Source organism: Heterodontus francisci, chromosome 4 (genome assembly GCF_036365525.1).
Source record: "Heterodontus francisci isolate sHetFra1 chromosome 4, sHetFra1.hap1, whole genome shotgun sequence".
Lineage (NCBI taxonomy): Eukaryota > Metazoa > Chordata > Chondrichthyes > Heterodontiformes > Heterodontidae > Heterodontus > Heterodontus francisci.
This window is the reverse complement of record NC_090374.1, coordinates 25,587,795-25,610,900: the sequence shown is the minus strand read 5'-3', so window position 1 is coordinate 25,610,900 and position 23,106 is coordinate 25,587,795. Positions and strand designations below refer to the sequence as shown.

Here is a 23,106-nt window from a genome sequence, read left to right as displayed (position 1 = left end):
AAGGTAATCAGGCAGTCAACATGGTTTTGTGAAAGGGAAATCATGTTTAACCAATTTATTGGAGTTCTTTGAAGAAGTAACATGTGCTGGATAAAGGGGAACTGGTGGATGTACTGTACTTAGATTTCCAGAAGGCATTTGACAAGGTACCACAAAGGTTATTGCAAAAAAAAAGCTCATGGTGTAGGGGGTAACATATTGACATGGATAGAAGACTGGCTAGCTAACAGGAAATAGACAGTAGGCATAAATGGGTCATTTTCTGGTTAACAAGATTTAACAAGTGGTGTGCCGCAGGGATCAGTGTTGGGACCTCAACTTTTAACAACTTATATAAATGACTTTGATGAAGGGACCGAAGGTATGATTGCTAAATTTGCTGATGACATAAAGATAGGTAGGAAAGTAAGTTGTGAAGAGGACATAAGGCGGCTACAAAGGGATATAGATAGGTTAAGTGAGTAGGCAAAGATTTGGCAAATGGAGTATAATGTGGGAAAATGTGAAATTTTGGCAGGAAGAATAAAAGAGCATATTATATAAATGGCGAGAGATTGCAGAGCTCCGAGATGCAGAGGGATCTAGGTGTTCTAGTGCATGAACCACAAAAGGTTAGTATGCAGGTTCAGCAAGTAATTAGGAAAGCTAATAGAATGTTATCATTTATTGCAAAGGGAAATGAATACAAAAGTAGGGAGGTTATGCTTCAATTATACAGGGCATTGGTGAGACCACATCTGGAGTACTGTGTACAGTATTGGTCTCCTTATTTAAGGATGTAAATGCATTGGAAGCAGTTCGAAGGCTTACTAGACTAATACCTGGAATGGGCAGGTTGTCTTAGGAGGAAAGGTTGAACAGGCTAGGCTTGTATCTGCTGGAGTTTAGAAGAGTAAGAGGCGACTTGATTGAAACATATAAGATCCTGAGGGGTCTTGACACGGTGGATGTGGAAAGGATGCTTTCACTTGTGGGAGAATCTAGAACTAGGGGCCACTGTTTAAAAATAAAGGGTCGCCCATTTAAGACAGTGATGAGAAATTTTTTCTCTCAGAGGGTCATGAGTCTTTGGAACTCTCTTCCTCAAAAGGCAGTGGAAGCACAGTCTTTAAATATTTTCAAGGCAGAGGTAGACAGATTCTTGATAAGGAAGGGGGTAGGCAGGAACGTGGAGTTGAGGTTACAATCAGTTCTGCCATGATATTACTGAATGGCAGTACAGACTCGAGGGGCCGAGTGGCCTACTCCTGCTCCTAATTCGTATGTTGGCATGTTTGTAAGTACAAGTAAAGTGCTATTTCACTTGGAAGGAGTGTTTGGGGCCCTGGTGAGAAGAAAGGAGGCAAAAGGGCAGGTGTTGCATCTCCTGTGCTTGCATGGAAAGATGCTGTAGGAGAGGCAGGGAAAATGTTGGGGGTGACTGAGGACTGGACCAGGGTGTCACGGAGGGAACGGTCCCTTTCAAATGCTGAAAAGGGAGGGGAAGATGGGTTTGGTGGTGGTATCATGCTGGAGGTGGCGGAAATGGCGAAAGATGATCCATTGAATATAGAGGCTGCTGGCGTGGAAGAGGACCGGGGAACCCGATCATGTTTCTGGGAGGGAGGGGAAGGGGTGAGATTAGAAGCACAGGAAATAGATCAGACACAGTTGAAGTCCCTGTGGGCAGAATCCTCAGTTGAGGAAAAAGGAAGACATATTATAAGAACGAGTATGGAAGGGTGCACCGTCTGATCAGATGTGACAGAGAATCTGGGAGAATGGAACAGAGTCCTTGCAGGAAGTGCGGTGTGAGAAAGTGTAGTCCAGGTAATTGTGTGAGTCAGCGGGCTGATAGGCTATCAATCAGTATTCACTATCCACAGAAATGGAGACAGTGAAGTCGAGGAAGGGAAGGGAAGAGTCAGAGATGGAGCATGAGAAGGTGAGAGAAGGGTGGAACTTGGAAACAAGTCAATGACATTTTCCAGTTCAGATGAGAGCAGGAATGGAACAAGGAATGTTCCACATATTGCACAAAAAGGTAGGCATAACTAGGACCCATGTGGGTACGCATAGCAACACCTTTTATTTGGAGGAAGTGAGTGGAGCTGAAGTAGAAGTTGTTCAGTATGAGAACAAGTTTAGTCAGGCGGAGGAGGGTGGTGGTGGATGGGGGCTGGTTGGGCCTCCGTTCAAGAAAGAAGTGGAGAGCTCTCAGACCTCCCTGGTGGCGGATGGAGGTGTAGAGGGATTGGACGTCCATGGTGAATAGAAGACGGTGAGGGCCAGAAAATTTCTCCTGCCCGCCACCCTATCACAGACCTTCCCCCTTTGTTCTTCTTTCCCTCCCCACCTTTTCAGTTGCTCAAAACCGATTACATTTCTAACTTTTGCCAGTTCTGATGAAAGGTCACAGAACTGAAATGTTAACACTGTTTTTTTTCCCCCACACAGATGCTGCCTGACCTGCTGAGCATTTACAGTATTTCCTGTTTTTATTTCAGATTTCTGCAGTATTGTGCTTTTGTGTTAGTTGTTTGTGGCCTGTTTGGTGCACTGCACAGTACATTCCAGGTTGCCTGCGGCTGCACACCTGCGCAGCTTACATTTCTTCATTGAAGATGATGGTCACCCCATGAGTTGGTAACTGATCATGATCCATCTAATCAATAGCAATGCTAGAAGCAAGAGTGGTATTCCAATAATTCACTCAAAGGAAGCACCAGAGATGTAGCACCCAAACCATTACCAAATATTTGAAAGAATGTTAGGTGTTTGTTCTAGCAATTGGTCAGACTAATGGATACTTGTCTAATTTTTGCCATAATGGATTAAATGTTACCATCAGAGGTTGGTGTGGAACTACTGCCAGATCTTCCAGATGTTTGTATGATGCAGCTCATTAAAACAAAACAAAACAATTCATTTTATTAATAAAAATGGAACACAAGACATGTACGTTTGTCTGTCTTCTGCAACACAGCTTTATCTAATATGATGAGTCATAGCCATAGGGCTGAACTTTCTCAACCCTATGGCGATGGGTCGGGAGGCAGGAGTTGGAATGTTGTGATGAAAGGCATTGGAATGAAAGTCCTTGGTCTTTTACATTGCAACCAGATATTCCAAGGGGTGGCTGGCATAGCCAGAGTACCTCATGCTCAAACGCAGCAGGAAGGTAATCAAGCCTGTCTGCGGGTCATTGTTGCATTAAGTTGGTCACCAATACCATCTTCAAGATGGTTTTTGTATCAACCTGGACAGTCAAGCTGAGAGGGCCATAATGTTCGGGGCCATCGCTGGTTTATCTCAGATGCAGGGCGTGATTGACTGCATGCATGTGGCCATCAAGGATCCCACAGACCATGCTGAGCCTTCATCAACAGGAAGGGCTTCCACTTGATAAATGTACAAGTGGTCTACAACCACTGCAAACAGATCCAGCAGACGTATGCATGGTTCCAGGGAAGCAGCCATATTAAGGCAATCTTAGATGCCAGAACTTTTCAGGCTCCCCACGCATATTCAAGGATGGACACTGGGTGACAGGGTTACCCACTGAAGACGGGGCTATTGATGCCTGTGAGGAACCCAAGAACTGATGCACAGGAGAGGTACAACACCTGCCACGGGACAATTCAAGCAACCACTGAGCAGGCCATAGGGCTTCTGAAGATGATGTTCAGATGTCTCAAACGATCCGGTATATCCCAGAAAGAGTGTCGCTTATCATGGTGCTGTGTTGTGCTCTGCACAACCTGGCACTAGAGGGGAGAGCTTTGAACAATGGCTACGTTGCCTCCAGCGACGATGTGAATATGGAGGATGATGATGATGATCAGGCGCTGCACGCAGAACAACCTCAGGGACCACAGACAAGGCAAAATGAGATACGTGCAAGACAGGCTCAGGACGCGCTAATACAGGCATGTTTCAGATGATCCTTATTAACAGATCCATGAAACCCAATAAAGCGAGAGCATTCTGCAGACCTGTTGTGGTTTCCTTCCTTGCCCTTACCATTTACCTGCACCCAGCAAGAAACTGCGGCATGGGGAATGCATCAACCTCACATGGTGTGGCCCCTCTCATCACACCCTTTGATGGAGCTTGGGTACTGCTGAAGAGCCAATGACCTGCAGGAACTGGAAATATTACTGTTGCTTTGCCTTATTCCACATTTATTGGAGAACGAGATTGCAAGGAAACATGCTTTATCAAAATATTCACCCTTGAACTAAGAGTGAAGCTGGGCGCTAGGTGTTCTTCTTAAATCTCTTAGGTGTGCTTCTACGTGTGCTCCTCCTATGCTGTCAGCTCCAGGAGCATCCTTGGTCATCGCGGCTACATGAAGTCACTGGTGTCACCGACAGCGGGACTGAGGAGCCGCTAACCACACCAGGAGCGGCCTGAGAGGAGACCCCAGATGCATTAGATAGCAGCTCCTCTTCCTTTTCAGAGCATACTTGCATCTCCCTGCTTACCTGAGGAGATCGAGGACCTGGTGTTGAGTCAAGGCATCTTGCCCCCTCCCCTCGCCCAGCCATTGCTGCACAAAGCTCATGGAAGAGGCGATGGCATGCATGTCTACGGACATCTCCTGCATCCACTGAATAGTCTGCTGGATACAGCTCTCCACAAGGGTCACCAATCTCTCAATGGCGAAAGCCAAATGCGCACATGCCAGAGACATGGTGGCGCTCTTGGCCTGGATCATAACCTCTGGAAACGCCATCAGATGTTCACATACCTCAGGCTGCAGCTCCAGCATTTGCCACCTTACTGATGGTTCCAGAGGCATGTCATCAGCCTGAGGCTCACTCAGCATTGGCCCAGCCTCCGACAGTCCTCCGAGTGTCAGTGGCTTCGGCTGTCATAGCCTCCATCAGCTGCTCGTGCACGTCTGTGCTATGCTCACCAGGTTGTCACCCCAATTCTCCGTGCCAACGGATATCCACTGATGTGAGAGTATCTGCACTGGTGGAGCGTATAGAGGAATGATGTGGTGGAACACTCTCCGAGGTCCCCTCCTCCTCCCCAGAGGTCGACATTTGTCTCCCAGTCATTGAAGCTGTTTGGTCTCGGCTTTGGCTGGAGTGAGAGAGAAGATTAATTAGATGCTTACGTGCACATTCCATCACATCCTTCTTTCTGCCATTCCTCCAAACAGCCATCTTCCAAGGACTTCAATAGGTACTGCCTTATTAGGAGGAATGATTTGAGTGTGTGCTGGCAGCCCTTTAACTATGGTGCCAGCACTTCCAGTGGCGTGACTTCATGCTGCCCAAGTGTATGGCTCCCCCGCATTTTTCCGTTAATTGTCCAGCTGCCAGTGAATCACGTGCAACTGCACATCCAGCTTACTGTCCCAGTGCCGGAACCTCGGGGTTGGCCACAAAATCATTACGGCACAGAAGGAGGCCATTCGACTCATCAAGTCCATGCCAGCTCTCCGTGGAGCAAACCAGTCAGTCCTATTCCCCTGCTCTATCCCCATAGCCTTGCAAGTTTATTTCCCACAAGTGCCCATACAATTTCCTTTTGAAATAATTTATAGTCTCCACTTACATTACCCTCATAGGCGAAGAGTTTCAGGTCATTACCACTTGTGCCTAAAAAGTTCTTCCTCACATCCCCCCTGCATCTCTTACCCAAACCTTAAATCTGTGTCTCCTAGTCCTTGTACCATCAGCTAATGGAAGAGTTTTACTTTGTCTACTTCATCTAAACCTGTCATAATCTTGTACATCTCTATCAAATCTCCCCACAATCTCCTTTGCTCCAAGGACAATAACCCCAGGTTCTCCAACCTAACCTTGTAGCTAAAATCTCTCATCCCTGGAACCAGCTGGTAAATCTCCTCTGCACCCACTCAATGACCCTCACATCCTAAAGGGTGGTGACCAGAACGGGATGCAATAATCTAGTTGCGGCCTTACCAGCATATCAGCATAACCTGCTTTTATACTCAATACCCCGATGTTGAAGCATAAGATCCCATTATGCATTGCTAACTACTTTCTCAATATGTCATAGAGTCATAGAGAGATACAGCACTGCAACAGGCCCTTCGGCCCACCGAGTCTGTGCCGACCATCAACCACCCATTTCTACTAATCCTACATTAATCCCATTTCCCTCTCTCATACCCACCTTCCCTCAATTCCCCTACCACCTACCTACACTAGGGGCAATTTACAATGGCCAATTTACCTGTCAACCTGCAAGTCTTTGGCACGTGGGAGGAAACTGGAGCACCCGGAGGAAACCCATGCGGTCACAGGCAGAACTTGCAAACTCCGCACAGGCAGTACCCAGAACCGAATCCGGGTCGCTGGAGCTGTGAGGTTGCGGTGCTAACCACTGCGCCATGTCCTGCCACCTTCAAAGATCTATGCACATGCAGCCCCAGGTCTCCCTGTCCCTGCACATTCCTTAGAACTGTGCCATTAAATCTATTTTGCCTCTCCCTAGCCCTTCTGTTAATATGCATCACCTCATACTTCTCCGTATTAAATTTCATCTGCTACTTGTCTGCCCAGTCTGCTAGTCTATCTATGTCCTGTTGCAGTCGATTGGTATCATCCTCACTGTTCACTGCACCTCCAAGTTACAGAGGAACATAGGAAGATAGTAACAGGAGTAGGCCATTCAGCCCCTCGAGCCTGTCCCGCCATTCAATGAGATCATGGCTGATCTGCGGCCTAACTCCATATACCTACCTTTGGCCCATTTCCCTTAATAACTTTGCTTAACAAAAATCTATCTATCTCAGATTTAAAATTAACAACTGATCTAGCTTCAACTGCTGTTTGTGGGAGTGAGTTCCAAACCTCTATCACCCTTTGCATGAAGAAATGCTTCCTAACATCTTTTCTGAACGGTCTGGTCCTAATTTTTAGACTATACCTCCTAGTTTTAGAATCTCCAACCAGTGGAAATAGTTTATCTAGCCTGTCTTTTCCTGTTAATATCTTGAAGATGTTGGGTATCATCGGCAAATTTCAAAATTTTACTCTTTATTCCAATATCCAAGTCATTTATATATATCAAAAAAAGCAGTGGTCCTAGCACTGACCTTGGGGAAAACAACTGTCTACCATCAGTCAATCTGAAAAACAACCATATACCATGACTCTCTGTTTTCTGTCCTTAAGCCAATTTGTTTAATCCAAGCTGACGCTGACCCTCCTATTCCATGAGCCTCAATTTTGTTAACCAGCCTTTTATGTGATACTCTGACAAACGCAATCTTGAAATCCATAGACAACGTCCACTGCATTCCCTTCATCAACCTTCTGTTACTTCATCAAAAAATTCAGGTAGATTAGTCAAATATGACCACCTTATACAAATCCATGCTGGCTCTCTTTAATTAACTCAAATCTCTCCAAGTGCCTGCTGAATTTTTTTACCTGATTATTTTTTCTAAAACCTTACCCACTACTGACCAGCCTGTAGTTGCTAGGACTGTACTTACACCCTTTCTTGAATAAGAGTGTCACATCTGCCACTCTCCAAACCTCTGGCATCTCCCCTGTATTGAGGAAAGATGCAAAACTATGGCAAGCCCTTCCCACTTCCTCTAGCAACCTAAGATGCAAGCCATCCAGACTAGGTGATTGATCCACTCTAAGCATTGCCAGTCTTTCCAGTACATCTTTCCTATCAATTTTCAGCACATCCATTATCTTAACCATCTCTGTTTCTACTGATATTTTGTCAGCATCCTCTTCTTTAGTGAACACTGATACAAAGTACTCATTAAGTATTCTAGCCTTGCCCAACACCTCTATGCATACCCCACCTCTTACTATTTACATGCTACTGGAAGATTTTTGGGTTCTCTTTTATTTTAACTACCATTCTATTCTCTAATTCTCTCTTTGCCAGTCTTATTTTACTCTTCACTTCCCCTCTCAACTTATTTAGTTTAGTTTAGAGATACAGCACTGAAACAGGCCCTTTGGCCCACCGAGTCTGTGCCGACCATCAACCACCCATTTATCTTAATCCTACACTAATTCCATTTTTCCTACCACATCCCCACCTGTCCCTATCACCTACCTATACTAGGGGCAATTTATAATGGCCAATTAACCTATCAACCTGCAAGTCTTTGGCATGTGGGAGGAAACCGGAGCACCCGGAGGAAACCCACGCAGACACAGGGAGAACTTGCAAACTCCACACAGGCAGTACCCAGAATTGAACCCGGGTCGCTGGAGCTGTGAGGCTGCGGTGCTAACCACTGCGCCACTGTGCCGCCCCACTCATTTGAAAGAATTTACCTTTCATCATATTTTATATCTCCCTTGTCATCCAAAAAGCTGTGGCTTTAGTTGCCGTACCTTTCGTTGTTGGAACGTACCTAGCCTCTACCTGCAAAATCTCTTCCTTAAAGATCATCCATTGTTCCATTACAGTTTTTCCTGTCAGTCTTTGTTCCATTTTACCCTGGTTAAATCCTCTCTCATCCCATTGAAGTTATTCCTCTTCCAATTTATAAGTTCTACCTTCCGTTGTTCCTTGTTCTTCTCCATACGAATCTAAACCTCATGATACAATGTTCACTCTTACCCAAGTGTTCCTCTAGACACTTTCCAACCTCATTTCCCAGCACCAGATTCAGCAATGCCTCCTTCCTAGTTGGACTGAGAATATACTGGTCAAGGAAGTTCTCCTGAACACATTTCAGAAATTTCTTCCCCTTCTTTCCCTTTACTCTAACATCATCCTAATCTATATTTGGGTTATTAAAGTCCCAGTATCACCACACTTTAGTTCTTGCACATCTCTGATTTCCCTACAGATTTGCTCCTCTATCTCTCTCTCACTGTCCCAAGAACAAACAAAGAACAAAGAACAGTACAGCACAGGAACAGGCCATTCAGCCCTCCAAGCCAGTAGTGTGATCATAACTTTCTTGCTTCTCAACTCAACCAAATGGATGCCCACTCAAGGACACCCTCTCTTTCCAACAAGACAATGTCTTGCCGAATCAGTACTGCCACCCCACTTCCCTTTTACCCTCCTTATCTTTTCAAAACACTTTGAATTCTTGAATATTAAGCGCCCAGTCCTCGCTATTTTTAAGCCACCTTTCCGTTGTTGCCGCTACATCATATTTCTACACGGCTATTTGTACTTGTAGCTCACCAACCTTATTCACCACATTTTGTGTGTTTGCATACGTGCATTGTAAACCTGTCTTTGTATTTCTGGTAGTCTTTCTTGGTTTGCTCCTATCTAATATGGTACTACTTCCTTCTCTAGTACTACCCAACACTCACTCAATTATGCACCAGGTAATTATAGACCGGTGAGTCTGACGTCAGTGGTAGGGAAGCTGCTGGAGAAGATACTGAGGGATAGGATCTATTCCCATTTGGAAGAAAATGGGCTTATCAGTGATAGGCAACATGGTTTTGTGCAGGGAAGGTCACGTCTTACCAACTTAATAGAATTCTTTGAGGAAGTGACAAAGTTGATTGATGAGGGAAGGGCTGTCGATGTCATATACATGGACTTCAGTAAGGCGTTTGATAAGGTTCCCCATGGCAGGCTGATGGAGAAAGTGAAGGCGCATGGGGTCCAAGGTGTACTAGCTAGATGGATAAAGAACTGGCTGGGCAACAGGAGACAGAGAGTAGCAGTAGAAGGGAGTTTCTCAAAATGGAGACGTGTGACCAGTGGTGTTCCAAAGGGATCCGTGCTGGGACCACTGTTGTTTGTGATATACATTAATGATTTGGAGGAAAGTATAGGTGGTCTGATTAGCAAGTTTGCAGACGACACTAAGATTGGTGGAGTAGCAGATAGTGAAGGGGACTGTCAGAGAATACAGCAGAATATAGATAGACTGGAGAGTTGGGCAGAGAAATGGCAGATGGAGTTCAATCAGGGCAAATGCGAGGTGATGCATTTTGGAAGATCCAATTCAAGAGTGAATATACAGTAAATGGAAAAGTCCTGGGGAAAATTGATGTCCAGAGAGATTTGGGTGTTCAGGTCCACTGTTCCCTGAAGGTGGCAACGCAGGTCAATAGAGTGGTCAAGAAGGCATACGGCATACTTTCCTTCATCGGACGGGGTATTGAGTACAAGAGTTGGCAGGTCATGTTACAGTTGTATAGGACTTTGGTTCGGCCACATTTGGAATACTGCGTGCAGTTCTGGTCGCCACATTACCAAAAGGATGTGGATGCTTTGGAGAGGGTGCAGAGGAGGTTCACCAGGATGTTGCCTGGTATGGAGGGCGCTAGCTATGAAGAGAGGTTGAGTAGATTAGGATTATTTTCATTAGAAAGACGTAGGTTGAGGGGGGACCTGATTGAGGTGTACAAAATCATGAGAGGTATAGACAGGGTGGATAGCAAGAGGCTTTTTCCCCAGAGTGGGGGATTCAATTACTAGAGGACACGAGTTCAAAGTGAAAGGGGAAAAGTTTAGGGGGGATATGCGTGGAAAGTTCTTTACGCAGAGGGTGGTGGGTGCCTGGAACGCGTTGCCAGCGGAGGTGGTAGATGCGGGCACGATGGCGTCTTTTAAGATGTATCTAGACAGATACATGAATGGGCAGGAAGAAAAGAGATACAGACCCTTAGAAAATAGGCGACATGTTTAGATAGAGGATCTGGATCGGCGCAGGCTTGGAGGGCCGAAGGGCCTGTTCCTGTGCTGTAATTTTCTTTGTTCTTTGCCCTTCACTACCTCTCATGTTCCCACTGCTCATTGTCCTCTCCAGTGTACACTCAGCATTTTAATCCTCACCACTCAACTGCTTTTATCTTCAGGTAGCTGCTCTCCTCTTTCTGCCTCCTTCACCTTGTTTTCTCAATCAAGTTCAGAATTTATTCTTGGGGGACCGAGTCCGTTTTTCTCTTCTGCGCCTACTTCATTTCTGTTTCTCTTTCTCCTACTTCCCTTTTTCTCTGTGTTTTATTTAATCAATTCTAATCAGTTTCCCTTTATCCTTCTCCTTTCTTACCATTCTGTTTTATTTCATTCCAGATTGGCTCCTCTTTACCCCCTCAGTGCTCCTGCACTACTCGTTCACTTTTCTCATAGCTTTCGCCACTTTGCCATGTTTCCGGATAGTGACTGGACAATGATCCTAGAGAGCAAGAGGAACACCGCTAACTGGCTCCCATGGTAGATGCACATTTACGTCAGAGATTTTAAATTAGTTCTCTGAACATGGAGTAGCTGCTCTGTAGATCCCAAGGTCTGCCTGATGTAATTTTTTAGGTGGGCCTGTAAATAGACGGTTGCAGCTGGAGATTGTTTAAATCTGCAAATCGAGATCCAACACCACCATACAATCCTCAATTGCAATTTTGAAGTACAAATGGACAAAGGGTGCAATATGCATGCTTCACCATTTATATCAGGCATTGTACAGCATAACCAGCAGCTCTTGAAGGGAATTGCTGGAGAGCTGTCGTGATAAAACCCCACAAACCTCTTTTTCACGCACTTATGTGGGGCCAGAAGGCGGAGAAGTGCTTCTCCTAACTCCAAGGAAATACTGCGGCTCACTCTGATCACATACCTCTGGCACCAGTTCCCACACTACCCAAAACCAGCCCCCCTCCCACTCTGGGCCCAAACCTGCCAACCAGCTCAACTTAACAACCACCTGATTCTCCATTCTCTGAAACCTAGTGAGCTACAGCTCACTTTTTGTGTAGGTGGCTCAGCCATCCCACAGACTTCGTGCCCTTTTTGGGGGTGTGTTTGAAGTTGCCCGCAGGGAAAGTTTTTTTGGCGTCAAGTTTGTTTTTATTATATAATAAAACCTAAGTGCTGGAAATACTCAGCAGGTCAGGCAGCATCTGTGGAGAGAGATGCAGAGTTAACGTTTCAGGTCTGTACCATTTCACCTGATAAAAGGTCACAGACCTGAAACGTTAAGTCAGCTTCTCTCTCCACAGATGCTGCCTGACTTGCTGAGTATTTCCAGCACTTTCTGTTTTTATTTCAGATTTCCAGCATCTGCAGTATTTTGCTTTTATTTTAGTACTTTTTTTTATTTGGTTCTGTGATAAATGTTATTTTTAGGGGAAAAATAATGAGGACAAGAAAACTGCAATAATGCAATTTTTTTTGGTGAAACGTGACTGGGAAAACATTTCAAGTTGGAGAAAGATTTTCCGTAACATGATTACTGAATAATAAAAGTGCAATAAATGCAGGAATCAATCAGCTAACAAAAAGAAAGAGAAAAACACAACCAACAACTTAAATTTATATAGCAACCTTAATGTAGTAAAAAGTCCCAAGGTGCTTCATCAAACAAAATTTGACACATTAGGTATTCGGACAGGTGACCAAAAGCTTTTTAAAGTGGTAAGTTTTAAGCAGTGGCTTAAAAGGAGGAGTGTTAGAGTGGCAGAGAGACTTAAGGAGGGCATTCCAGAGCTTGGGGCCCAGGCAGCTGAAGGTACAGCTGCTAATGGTGGAGCAATTAAAATCAGGGATGGACAAGAGGTCAGGATTGGAGGAGTGCAAAGATCTTGGAGGAGTCAAATAGGAACACTGGAAAATATAGGACCAGAAAAGACACCGCAGTCTGGCTGTCAGATCTCAAATACCAATACCCTTCAATCATTCACTCCCTCAAATATTCATCCAATTCTCACTTAAATATTTCATAATATTTGCTTCCCTGGGCAGTGCATTCCACGTTAAGCCCCCACTATCACCTGCCACTCTTGTATAAAGTAGTTGGTGCAGAAATTGGTTGGCACTGCATCCATTTTTTGGGTGCTGAATGGGCACGCTAACCTTCAAAATGGCGAGCAGGAATGCAAGCTTGTACTGAGCCTGAAGTGCAACACTGACCATATTGGTGTTGACAAAAAAAGTCCCATGCCTGAAAACAGAAATTAGGCTTTTTGCATATTCAAATGAAGGACTTAACACCTCTTTGTAACATTACGTTGACTAGAACATAGCCGACACTAGGCCATCTGCATTCAGGAAAACTAGATCTACATGCAGCCTAAAAGGTGGTCCTTAAAGGGCTGCTGCAGCCTGCAACAAATAAGGCAAGTGATTAATATATGCGCACCTGAATGTGGAGCAGGAAGGAATAGGAGTGTTTGTACCAGCCCCACATTCAAACTATGTGAGCCACTTTGGCCATTACCATCCCCTCAGTCACCGCCACCATCCGCCCCACATGATCTTGGCCAAAACTCATCTTGATCCTGGCCTGAACCCTCCCCAATCATGGTCACGACCCTCCCAGATCATTGCCGACTTTCAGCCACCCTTCCCGATCACCATTTATCCAATCATGCATGGGCATCCTTCCACAGGGTGTGCGCCCTGGACACAATTGAATCTCTAGGAATTCTCACCTCCGAGGATATTGGTATTTTTTCTCTGACTATTGGTTAGCTTTCCTTACTGTTGCCTCACACCGTGCTGTTACAGTCAGCTATCCACCAACACCCGCAGATCCCTCTCCTATATTGTGCCCTGTAGCCCAGAGCCATTTCGTTTATATTCCTGCTATTTATTCCTTTCTTTCAGTCTCATTATCTTGCACTTGAGCACATTCAAAACTATTCATCAGACAGCCCACCAATCCATCCAGATTATTTCGTGTTACAAGATGGGGGAAGAGAGAGAAAATGGCTCTAAGGTTAGAACAGACAATAAATGTTGTCAAAGGTTTGAAGAATTGCAACTGACGATTATCATTGCTACATCTATAAAACATATCTAAAAATGTAATAATACTCATATGCAAGATATACGCACTTTAAAAAATTTGAAGAGAAAGCTGGACATGAATTTACTCAGATCCTTGACATATTGCAAACAGAGCCCATTTATTATTATTTCTAAAAGTCATTTTGGGATATTGCTAAAGTTGGGTGATTGGACAGATACATACCTTTAACGTTGGGGATGACCCAACATGAGCAGGTGGTGGATTCCCTGCCCATCCATGCAGGCGATAAATATGTCCAACACGAGAGCAAGGTACAAAGAGCAATTTTCCTCCGCATTGCCATATCTAGAGAGACATAGAACAAGAGAAAAAAACATTTGTCATGCAGAGATAAAAATCCTCAATTACATTTTTCAACAATTAAATCATTGTGTTAATTATGCACCTTCAAAAAAGGTCAATCACCCAGAAGCTACTTTATAATTAGAATTGCAATCCCTACAAATAAACTTTTCATAAATTGTTTAACACTCTGTTACGACCAACCGCTCCAGTCAAAGCCCCCAATCAAAATATATGATTCTGATTGTGGTGGAAGAAACACACTGTTAATTCAATCCTGTCCCTCCACAGATCGCCTAACATATCATTTTAAACTTTGCAAATTAAAGAAAGACCCAGCCAAACTGTACCATCTATTCACCCCCGAATGAGGCTAACCAAACCAGGTGTCTTTCAATCAACAAATTAATTAAAACAACTAAATTCTTAAACACTATGAAGATATAAACAACATTTGAAATAGAAAAAATTAAGAGTCCTTGCAAATTTACAGTCCAGTGTTGCTTGAAGTCCTCAAAGCCGTCTGATGGGGAAAATAGGTTTTTCAACAGTAGAACAGTCCGTAGTCTAATTCCAGCAGTAAGTGATGCTTTCCTTCTCCAGCGATGGATTTCAATAAATTAACAACTTGCAAACACTTTCAATAGAATCAATCTGACTTTAGAGTTTTTGAGGGGTAAAAGATTGTCACAGTCTAACTTCCCTTTCTTCAGTTTAAATTATCAGAGATCTTTTTTTGGCTTGACTTTTTTAGAATTTTGAGATAATAAATAAACAGACTAAATTCTCTTCCTTCAGTTTAAATGGCTGAGACCTCTTCTTTCAGGTGCTAACACCAGCTGTCTGTCTGTGTTCTGTTAGAACAGACTGTCTTCAACTAAAAAGCCAGTTCAAAAATAATTGCAACATTGTATTATTGCTCCTTGGTCCCTGAATGGTTGTTGCTGGTAACCAGGATGCATTCTTTGAAGCTGGTTGGTTCCCTCTCCATATGCTTGCATCCAACGGCAACCAAAATGCACTTTCTCCAACTCCTAAGGCTTGTTGGTTCTTAAAGCAGTACTGATCCTTTGCTGATTTAAAGATACACCACATATTTCCTGAAAATAAACTACAGGATCATAAGCCAGATGCTACTTTATCATCAGAATTGCAATCCTTACAAAGAAACTTTTCATAAATTGTTTAACACTCGAATAAAACTGTGCTGGTACAAAATTTTATTTTGTTGTTAGCCTATGCCATTTTCTGACACAAGCGATGTCACTGTGGCTTGTGCTAACATTGAGCAGCCCTGCCAATGATGTTCTGGCTTTTATTAGTAATTGGGTAATGAATTTAAAAACAATATGTCAAATTTTATCGTATTTCTTTGTACATTACCTTATAAGATATCTCGAAGTTTTCACCTCCCCAGATTTGAAGCCCAGGATCATACAGCCCAAGTTCAAAGAAGTAATCTCGTTCAATAGCGAACAACCCCCCAGCCATAGCTGGGGACCTGGGAAAGTCATCGTTGGAAAATAGATAGCAAATTAGAAATTTCCATAGTTGCAGTACTCTTCCTACACCTAATCTTTTCCTAATTGCAAGTTTTAAAAATTAAATCCGTATAAAACCAATTTAAAGAGATAGTACCCTTTTCCAAAGAAGAATATGCCAATTTCAGGTCAATTTTCCAAATTAAGGTGCATCCAAGTGTTGATCTAGCGATGTTAATTGATTTGAGGGTTAGGAACCATCATTAAGTCAATAATGCAGCAACATTTGGATAACCTGTAAACAGTATTTAACACAAGGAGAATACAATCTGTAGAAAGTTGGCTGAACATATTTGGAAGGTTTCAGTTAAGACCCGAAATAAAGGACACTGACAAAGGGGAATACAACTTAATGACATACAAAATAAAAAATGGAAAATGCTGGAAACACTCATCAGTGGGAATAAAACAGGCAAGTTAATGCTGAGCATCTCCAGCATTTCCTGCTTTTATTTCAGATTGCTGGCATATGCAGGTTTTTTTGTTTTTTATTTAATTACATACAACCTCTATTACAGGGAAATGCAACTTCAACTCAAATGTTTAAAAGCAAGCAAGCAAAGTAATGCAAGAGTCTAATTTAGAAACCGTGATCCATTTTAACAGTAATAATTACCTTTGCCTTTATCATGTCCTCCGACCCCTCTACTCTCTAACTATTCCACCCAACCTACCTTGTACTTTCTCCCCCAGATTGCCATATATAAACTTCAAACATTGCTTGCTTTGTTTCAACACCTGCTATCTACCAGTTGTTTCAATAACACCAAATTTCTCCTCTTATAATTAACACATTCTTTTAACAATCTAATCTAAACTTGTAATTGTAGTTTACATTGCTTTCAATTGATATTCAACTAGTTTTGCACTCTCCACTAAAGGATTCAGAACAGATTTCACTTCCGCTGCAAGACTTAATTCCAAGTTTTCCCACTTAATCCAAGTTAAAAATGCCAGGTGACAGGCAGAACATGTATTTAATTTGCATTTTCTTTCAACTGTTATTGCAGTCTTAAAGGAAGTGATAATCCAGATAATTGTCTTGAGCCAAGACAATCATATTATGGCCCGATAGCTTCAAAACACCAGAATTTGCCTGGTCGATGTAGGAAACAAGTGCCTGAGTTACTAGCACCATCAGACTATAAATTCCTTTAACACTTCAAATCAAAAATTAAAAACAAATATTCCACCCAGTCCACCCACAGACACATTTAAATCCTACTAAACTGGAGATATTAGAAATATTTTATCACAAATATACTACTGCATTATTCACTGTGCTGTGTAATGTGAGCTTAACTGGCCTTTTTAATGACTTTGATTTAGGTCAGGCAGGGAAAGCGAAGCACAAATCACAGCACTTGTAAGATCAAAGGTTCTACATTGAAAAAAAAAGCTACATCACTTTAGCCAGTTCTCCTTTCATTAAAATAACAGTACTGATAATTTTAATTTATATACAAAATGCTGTAAAACAAAAACATAAACTGCAAACCACAATTATGTAATGTTCAACATATTAACAGTATTAAATATTACAGGCTATCTATGCTCATGTAAAGCACACAAACGTAGAAAAAAAATCAGAAATTAAAAAAGCCTTGCAGAAGTGCTTTCTTTTTAAAAGAAGAAAAAATCACATTAGGAATGCACCTCAAAACATGGAAACACATTTGGCAGCAGAACCCCATGCATGGTCACGGCTTTTCATTTGGTCAGATCTGCAGTATGTTCAGGTAAGGTGGGTCCAAGATGATCAGAACAAGGAAAGTAGAACCACAGGCTCAAACTTAGATTTTTCAGGGAGAGGGAGAGTAGAAGAGAATCGCAAATCTTACATGAGGACAGCGCAGTGAAAATCTAAGGGTATTAGAAAGGCAGAATCAGGTTAAAGCTTGCTGCACTCACTTAATGTCAATTTGTTTTTGCCTACCATATTGTGTAGAGTATAAGGTGCATTACAGTGATGTTGAAGCACTACATTTTACAGTACTTTTTTTGCCTAGTTTAGTACTTTTGCATTGGAAATTCCCAAGCGTGAAAGTCGGCACTGCACATTCAGCTGTACCATAAATACCGGTCAGGCCATGACACTGACAATCAAATGCTCGGCCTTTCCACCAGATTCAAGAAGAATCCCTAAATCATTTGTGGGCTGATACAGTGGGGTGCAATATTAGCAGCAAACACATTAGTGCATTCATACGAAATTCGTTTGACACCTATTTTGATGAAGGAATTAACCAGTGTATATCACAACTAGTCACTAATATTGCACAGTGAAATTTCAGCCGCTTGGATTTAATTATTTTTAAAAAATATTTACAATATAGCTGCTATAATGGAAAAAAGGCATTTGTTTTACCCAATATAAAAAACAGAAGTCTAAAGAGTGACCAGAGATTAATGGTATGTATACTATGCCATTTGTAATCAAGACTACTTCAGTCATAGAGAGATACAGCACTGAACCAGGCCCTTTGGCCCACCGAGTCTGTGCCGACCATCAACCACCCATTTATACTAATCCTACATTAATCCCATATTCCCTACCACATCCCCACCTTCCCTCAATTCTCCTACCTGCACTAGGGCAATTTACAATGGCTAATTTACCTATCAACCTGTAAGTCTTCGGCTGTGGGAGAAAACCGGAGCACCCGGCGGAAACCCACGTGGTCACAGGGAGAACTTGCAAAATCCACACAGGCAGTACCAAGAACTGAACCCAGGTCGCTGGAGCTGTGAGGCTGCGGTGCTAACCACTGCGCCATTGTGCCGCCCCAACGGTTTATTTTTCTACATAAGACAGTAATGCACCTTATTCCCTACAGAATAGGATAAACACAGACAATATCACACATGATTTTGTTTTGTAAGGATCAACCAAATTTGATGCTGAACACATCAACGAAAAACACTATTTCCACAAGGTTTAATACTGCATCTGCACAGTTCAGTACTGCACCTGCACAATCTGCATTGGATACTGTACATTCAATAATACAACCAAAGAAATTGAAAACAGCAAGCTCACAAAAACAGGGCCATCATGAATTTCTGGATGGTCTGAGATTGTCAGAAAAATGCAAGCCAAAGTTAGGGTAGTCCAACATAGAAAATCCTAAGGCCAGAAAAAGGCTGGCTTCTTACTGCCTAATTGTTTCTCTTGAAGATATTTATTTACTTTGGCATTTGAGAAGATCTCAGCACACTACAACCACCCTCGATAAGCTAACCTAAAAACAGACTACTCTCAGTAAAGTAATACTTCCTTGCATCCTGCCTGAATTCTCCCCTTTTTGTCTGTCTTTTCTGCTATGCTGTAACGAATCAAATAGTTCTGACTTGTCCTTTACATTTCTCCTCAATCTTCTACTCTCCAACAAAAGAATCCAAGTTCTGTGAGTGCATCCTTGGACATTTTATTCTCTAGGCCCCAGTTATTTTCACAGCTGTTTTCTGCACATTTTGAGTGTGGTTACATCCTTTTTGTACTGAAGGTTCAAGAACTGCATATAATATTCAAGATCTGAACAATACACTGTACACTGGCAGAATAACCTCCTTCAATGTATAACTCTATTCCTCTTGTAATATAAAGATCCTTCTAGACAGTAGCTAGACCTTGTCTTGATGTCTTGGGGGATCAATATACTATAACTTGCAGAGCCTTTTTTTGATTTGTTATGGTCAGTATTTTCCCATTAATCCGATAACTCCTCTGCTGATTTTGTATCCCTAAGTGCATAACTTACCAACATTAAAATGCATTTGCGAATTATCCACCCACCTTACTTCGGTTGTGGGTAAAATGTTGGAAAAGGTTATAAGAGATAGGATTTATAATCATCTTGAAAAGAATAAGTTCATTAGCGATAGTCAGCACGGTTTTGTGCCTCACAAACCTTAGAGTTTTTTGAGAAGGTCACCAAACAGGTGGATGAGGGTAAAGCCGTGGATGTGGTGTATATGGATTTCAGTAAGGCGTTTGATAAGGTTCCCCACGGTAGGCTATTGCAGAAAATACAGAAGTATGGGATTGAAGGTGATTTAGTGCTTTGGATCAGAAATTGGCTAGCTGAAAGAAGACAGAGGGTGGTGGTTGATGGCAAATGTTCATCCTGGAGTTTAGTTACTAGTGGTGTACCGCAAGGATCTGTTTTGGGGCCACTGCTGTTTGTCATTTTTATAAATGACCTGGATGAGGGTGTAGAAGGGTGGGTTAGTAAATTTGCGGATGACACGAAGGTCGGTGGAGTTGTGGATAGTGCCGAAGGATGTTGTAGGTTACAGAGGGACATAGATAGGCTGCAGAGCTGGGCTGAGAGATGGCAAATGGAGTTTAATGCGGAAAAGTGTGAGGTGATTCACTTTGGAAGGAGTAACAGGAATGCAGAGTACTGGGCTAATGGGAAGATTCTTGGTAGTGTAGATGAGCAGAGAGATCTTGGTGTCCAGGTACATAAATCCCTGAAAGTTGCTACCCAGGTTAATAGGGCTGTTAAGAAGGCATATGGTGTGTTAGCTTTTATTAGTAGGGGGATTGAGTTTCGGAGCCACGAGGTCATGCTGCAGCTGTACAAAACTCTGGTGCGGCCGCACCTGGAGTATTGCGTGCAGTTCTGGTCGCCGCATTATGGGAAGGATGTGGAAGCTTTGGAAAGGGTGTAGAGGAGATTTACTAGGATGTTGCCTGGTATGGAGGGAAGGTCTTACGAGGAAAGGCTGAGGGACTTGAGGTTGTTTTCGTTAGAGAGGAGGAGGAGGAGGAGAGGTGACTTAATAGAGACATACAAGATAACCAGAGGGTTAGATAGGGTGGATAGTGAGAGTCTTTTTCCTCGGATGGTGATGGAAAACACGAGGGGACATAGCTTTAAGTTGAGGGGTGATAGATATAGGACAGATGTTAGAGGTAGTTTCTTTACGCAAAGAGTAGTAGGGGCGTGGAACGCCCTGCCTGCAACAGTAGTAGACTCGCCAACTTTAAGGGCATTTAAGTGGTCATTGGATAGATATATGGATGAAAATGGAATAGTGTAGGTCAGATGGTTTCACAGGTCGGCGCAACATCGAGGGCCAAAGGGCCTGTACTGCACTGTAATGTTCTATGTTCTAACAGTCAATTCCCCCACAGCTTGTCTCCATCTTTCATCATGTTAACCACCCTGGTATTGTAATTATCTGCAAACTTTGAGATGAAGCCACCGACCTTTTGGGATCACTCCAGCAAACCCCGCAGGAGCCCACACGTTCAAACCCCTACTCCTCATTCCCAAAGGCCCTCTGTTTTCCACTGCCCAAAACAATTAGATTAATTTCAGTGGACTGCAGCTAATATCGTGCCTGTTAATTCTCTCCACTAGTTTTCGGATCCATTATAATTACTCACGACAGCAGCATTTTAATGGCATCAAATGTGCAATGATATTTCAAGATTCATGAAAAATGATGGCTGGTTTCATGGTAAACAAATATCCTTGAAATAGCTCCACTATTAACACATTATTTCTAACAAGTAGGAACAGGTTTAGGGCTGGGATTTTATGCTGGCGATGGGGGTCTTGACATCTGAAAAAAGCGATGCCAAGAACCTCGCGTCATTTCTTCTGTGGAAGGCCTGCTGAATCTAATGCCAGTTAGGCACTTAAGTGGATTGCGGCGGGCCTTCCACAGGATCAAGGACCCCTGCCGTGGGAGAGCTGCTGGCCAATGAGAGGCTGTCAGCTCTTTCACTCGCAATGCTGCAGTGGAGGCAGTGGCTACTGCCAGTGGAGCACCTACCTGAAGCCCAGGAGTGTTGCTGGACCCAGGCCACAGATAGGCCAGGGCCGGAGGGGCCGCAGGGTCAGTAGCAAGATGAGGGGGTGACTCAGCTGATCACCCCACCCCCCACCACTTCCCGATGCCGGGTCCCTCATTCAGGCACCTAATACCTTTTAACGAGGGACCACCCCACCCACTCGCCACCCCTCCCCCCTCCTGGAGCCACGAAGTAGAGGTGTGCAAAGGAAACCCGACCCAAGTCCGAATGCTGGACCCGGAAGCCCGACCCGACCCCGACACATGCCGCTGGATCGCGTCGGGGTCAGGTCAGGTAGCAGGCCTTTACCCTTTTAAAAAAAATTAATTCATGGGATGTGGGCATCGCTGGCTAGGCCAGCATTTATTGCCCATCCCTAATTGCCCTTGAGAAGTTGGTGGTGAGCTGCCTTCTTGAACCGCTGCAGTCAATGTGAGGTTGACTTCGTAGTGGTTAGATACAACTGAGTGGCTTGCTAGGCCATTTCAGAGGGCATGTAAGAGTTAACCGCATTGCTGTGGGTCTGGAGTCACATGTAGGCCAGACCAGGTAAGGATAGCAGATTTCCTCCCCTAAAGGACATTGGTGAACCATATAGGTTTTTACAACAATGGTTTCATGGCCATCATTAGACTAGCTTTTAATTCCAGATTTATTAAATTAAATTCAAATTCCACCTTCTGCTGTGGTGGGATTCGAACCCATGTCTCCAGAGCAACACCCTGGATCTCTGGGTTACTAGTCCAGTGATAATACCACTACGCCACCGCCTCCCCATGTACTGATGTAAAGGCCTGCCACCCGACCCGACCCCGATGGGTCCCGTCGACATGCATCGGGTTTGGGTCGGGTCAGGTCAGACTTCGGGTCCGGAATTCGGACTCGCGTTGGGTTTCCTTTGCATACCTCTACCACGAAGTAGCCCGCACAATTTTTCGTGCCGTGCTTCTTCTTGTGCAGCGACAGGGCTGCCTGCTATGGGGGAAAGCATAAAATTCCCTCCTGGGTGTGGGAATTGATGACTTCTCACTGATTCAGGAAGGGGTTAAAGCTGTATTCCTAGCTCAAATGCTTTGTGTAATTTTACACTACTGTATTTCGAACCGATTTTCCACTTGATTTCTTCTTAGGTTCTAGCAATGGAGAAATAATAGAAGCCTTTTGTTTACTTACCTAAACATACTCACTCATATCCACATGCAATAAAAGTAGTGGCTTAAATGCACACCAGATGCCAAGATCTGGTGTGTGTGAAGAAAATACCTGTCAGTGTAAGGACATGGTAAAGTTCACATGCACGAAGATAAAATTCTCAGTGGAAAATACAAATTTCTCAGCTTTTCCCTTTTGAAACCCATCTTCTTTCAAGATATTAATCTCTGCACATTTTGACAGAAATGTTTAAGTCACTTAATACATTCCCTGCTGTACTACTTCCTCCAGTTATACTACTGCAAAAAGTTAAAATGATTGCAGTCAACTGTGTGGGATTAGGGCACTCCCTCCACAATGAATGCCAGCTCAGGGTATAATTACGAGCTGTATCTCGGCGATTGTATTATGTGTTAAACTGGAACTTCTGGTTTGTAGTATTTTGGGTACAATCTCCACACAAAAATTGACAAAGAACTATTGGTCGATCCCTACTTGGCATTAAGCACTTCATGATTTAAATTATTTATGAGTTTAAAAAGATTCTTGTGTTTAAGGCTAGAAAATAACTGGCAATAGATGTGAGTGCAGCC

General features: G+C 43.3%; 1 protein-coding gene across 2 annotated transcripts in view; it reads right to left on the bottom strand.

Moving 5' to 3' along the window:
* galnt7 (UDP-N-acetyl-alpha-D-galactosamine: polypeptide N-acetylgalactosaminyltransferase 7) overlaps window positions 1–23,106 on the bottom strand; it is a 188,287-nt gene that overhangs the window by 28,831 nt on the left and 136,350 nt on the right. For both annotated transcript variants that reach the window (XM_068029290.1, XM_068029289.1), the window contains exons 7-8: window positions 15,395–15,512; window positions 13,892–14,014 (exon numbers count right to left, since the gene is read on the bottom strand). In XM_068029290.1, the coding sequence (XP_067885391.1) occupies window positions 13,892–14,014; window positions 15,395–15,512 (241 nt within the window). The remainder of the gene's footprint in view (window positions 1–13,891; window positions 14,015–15,394; window positions 15,513–23,106) is intronic.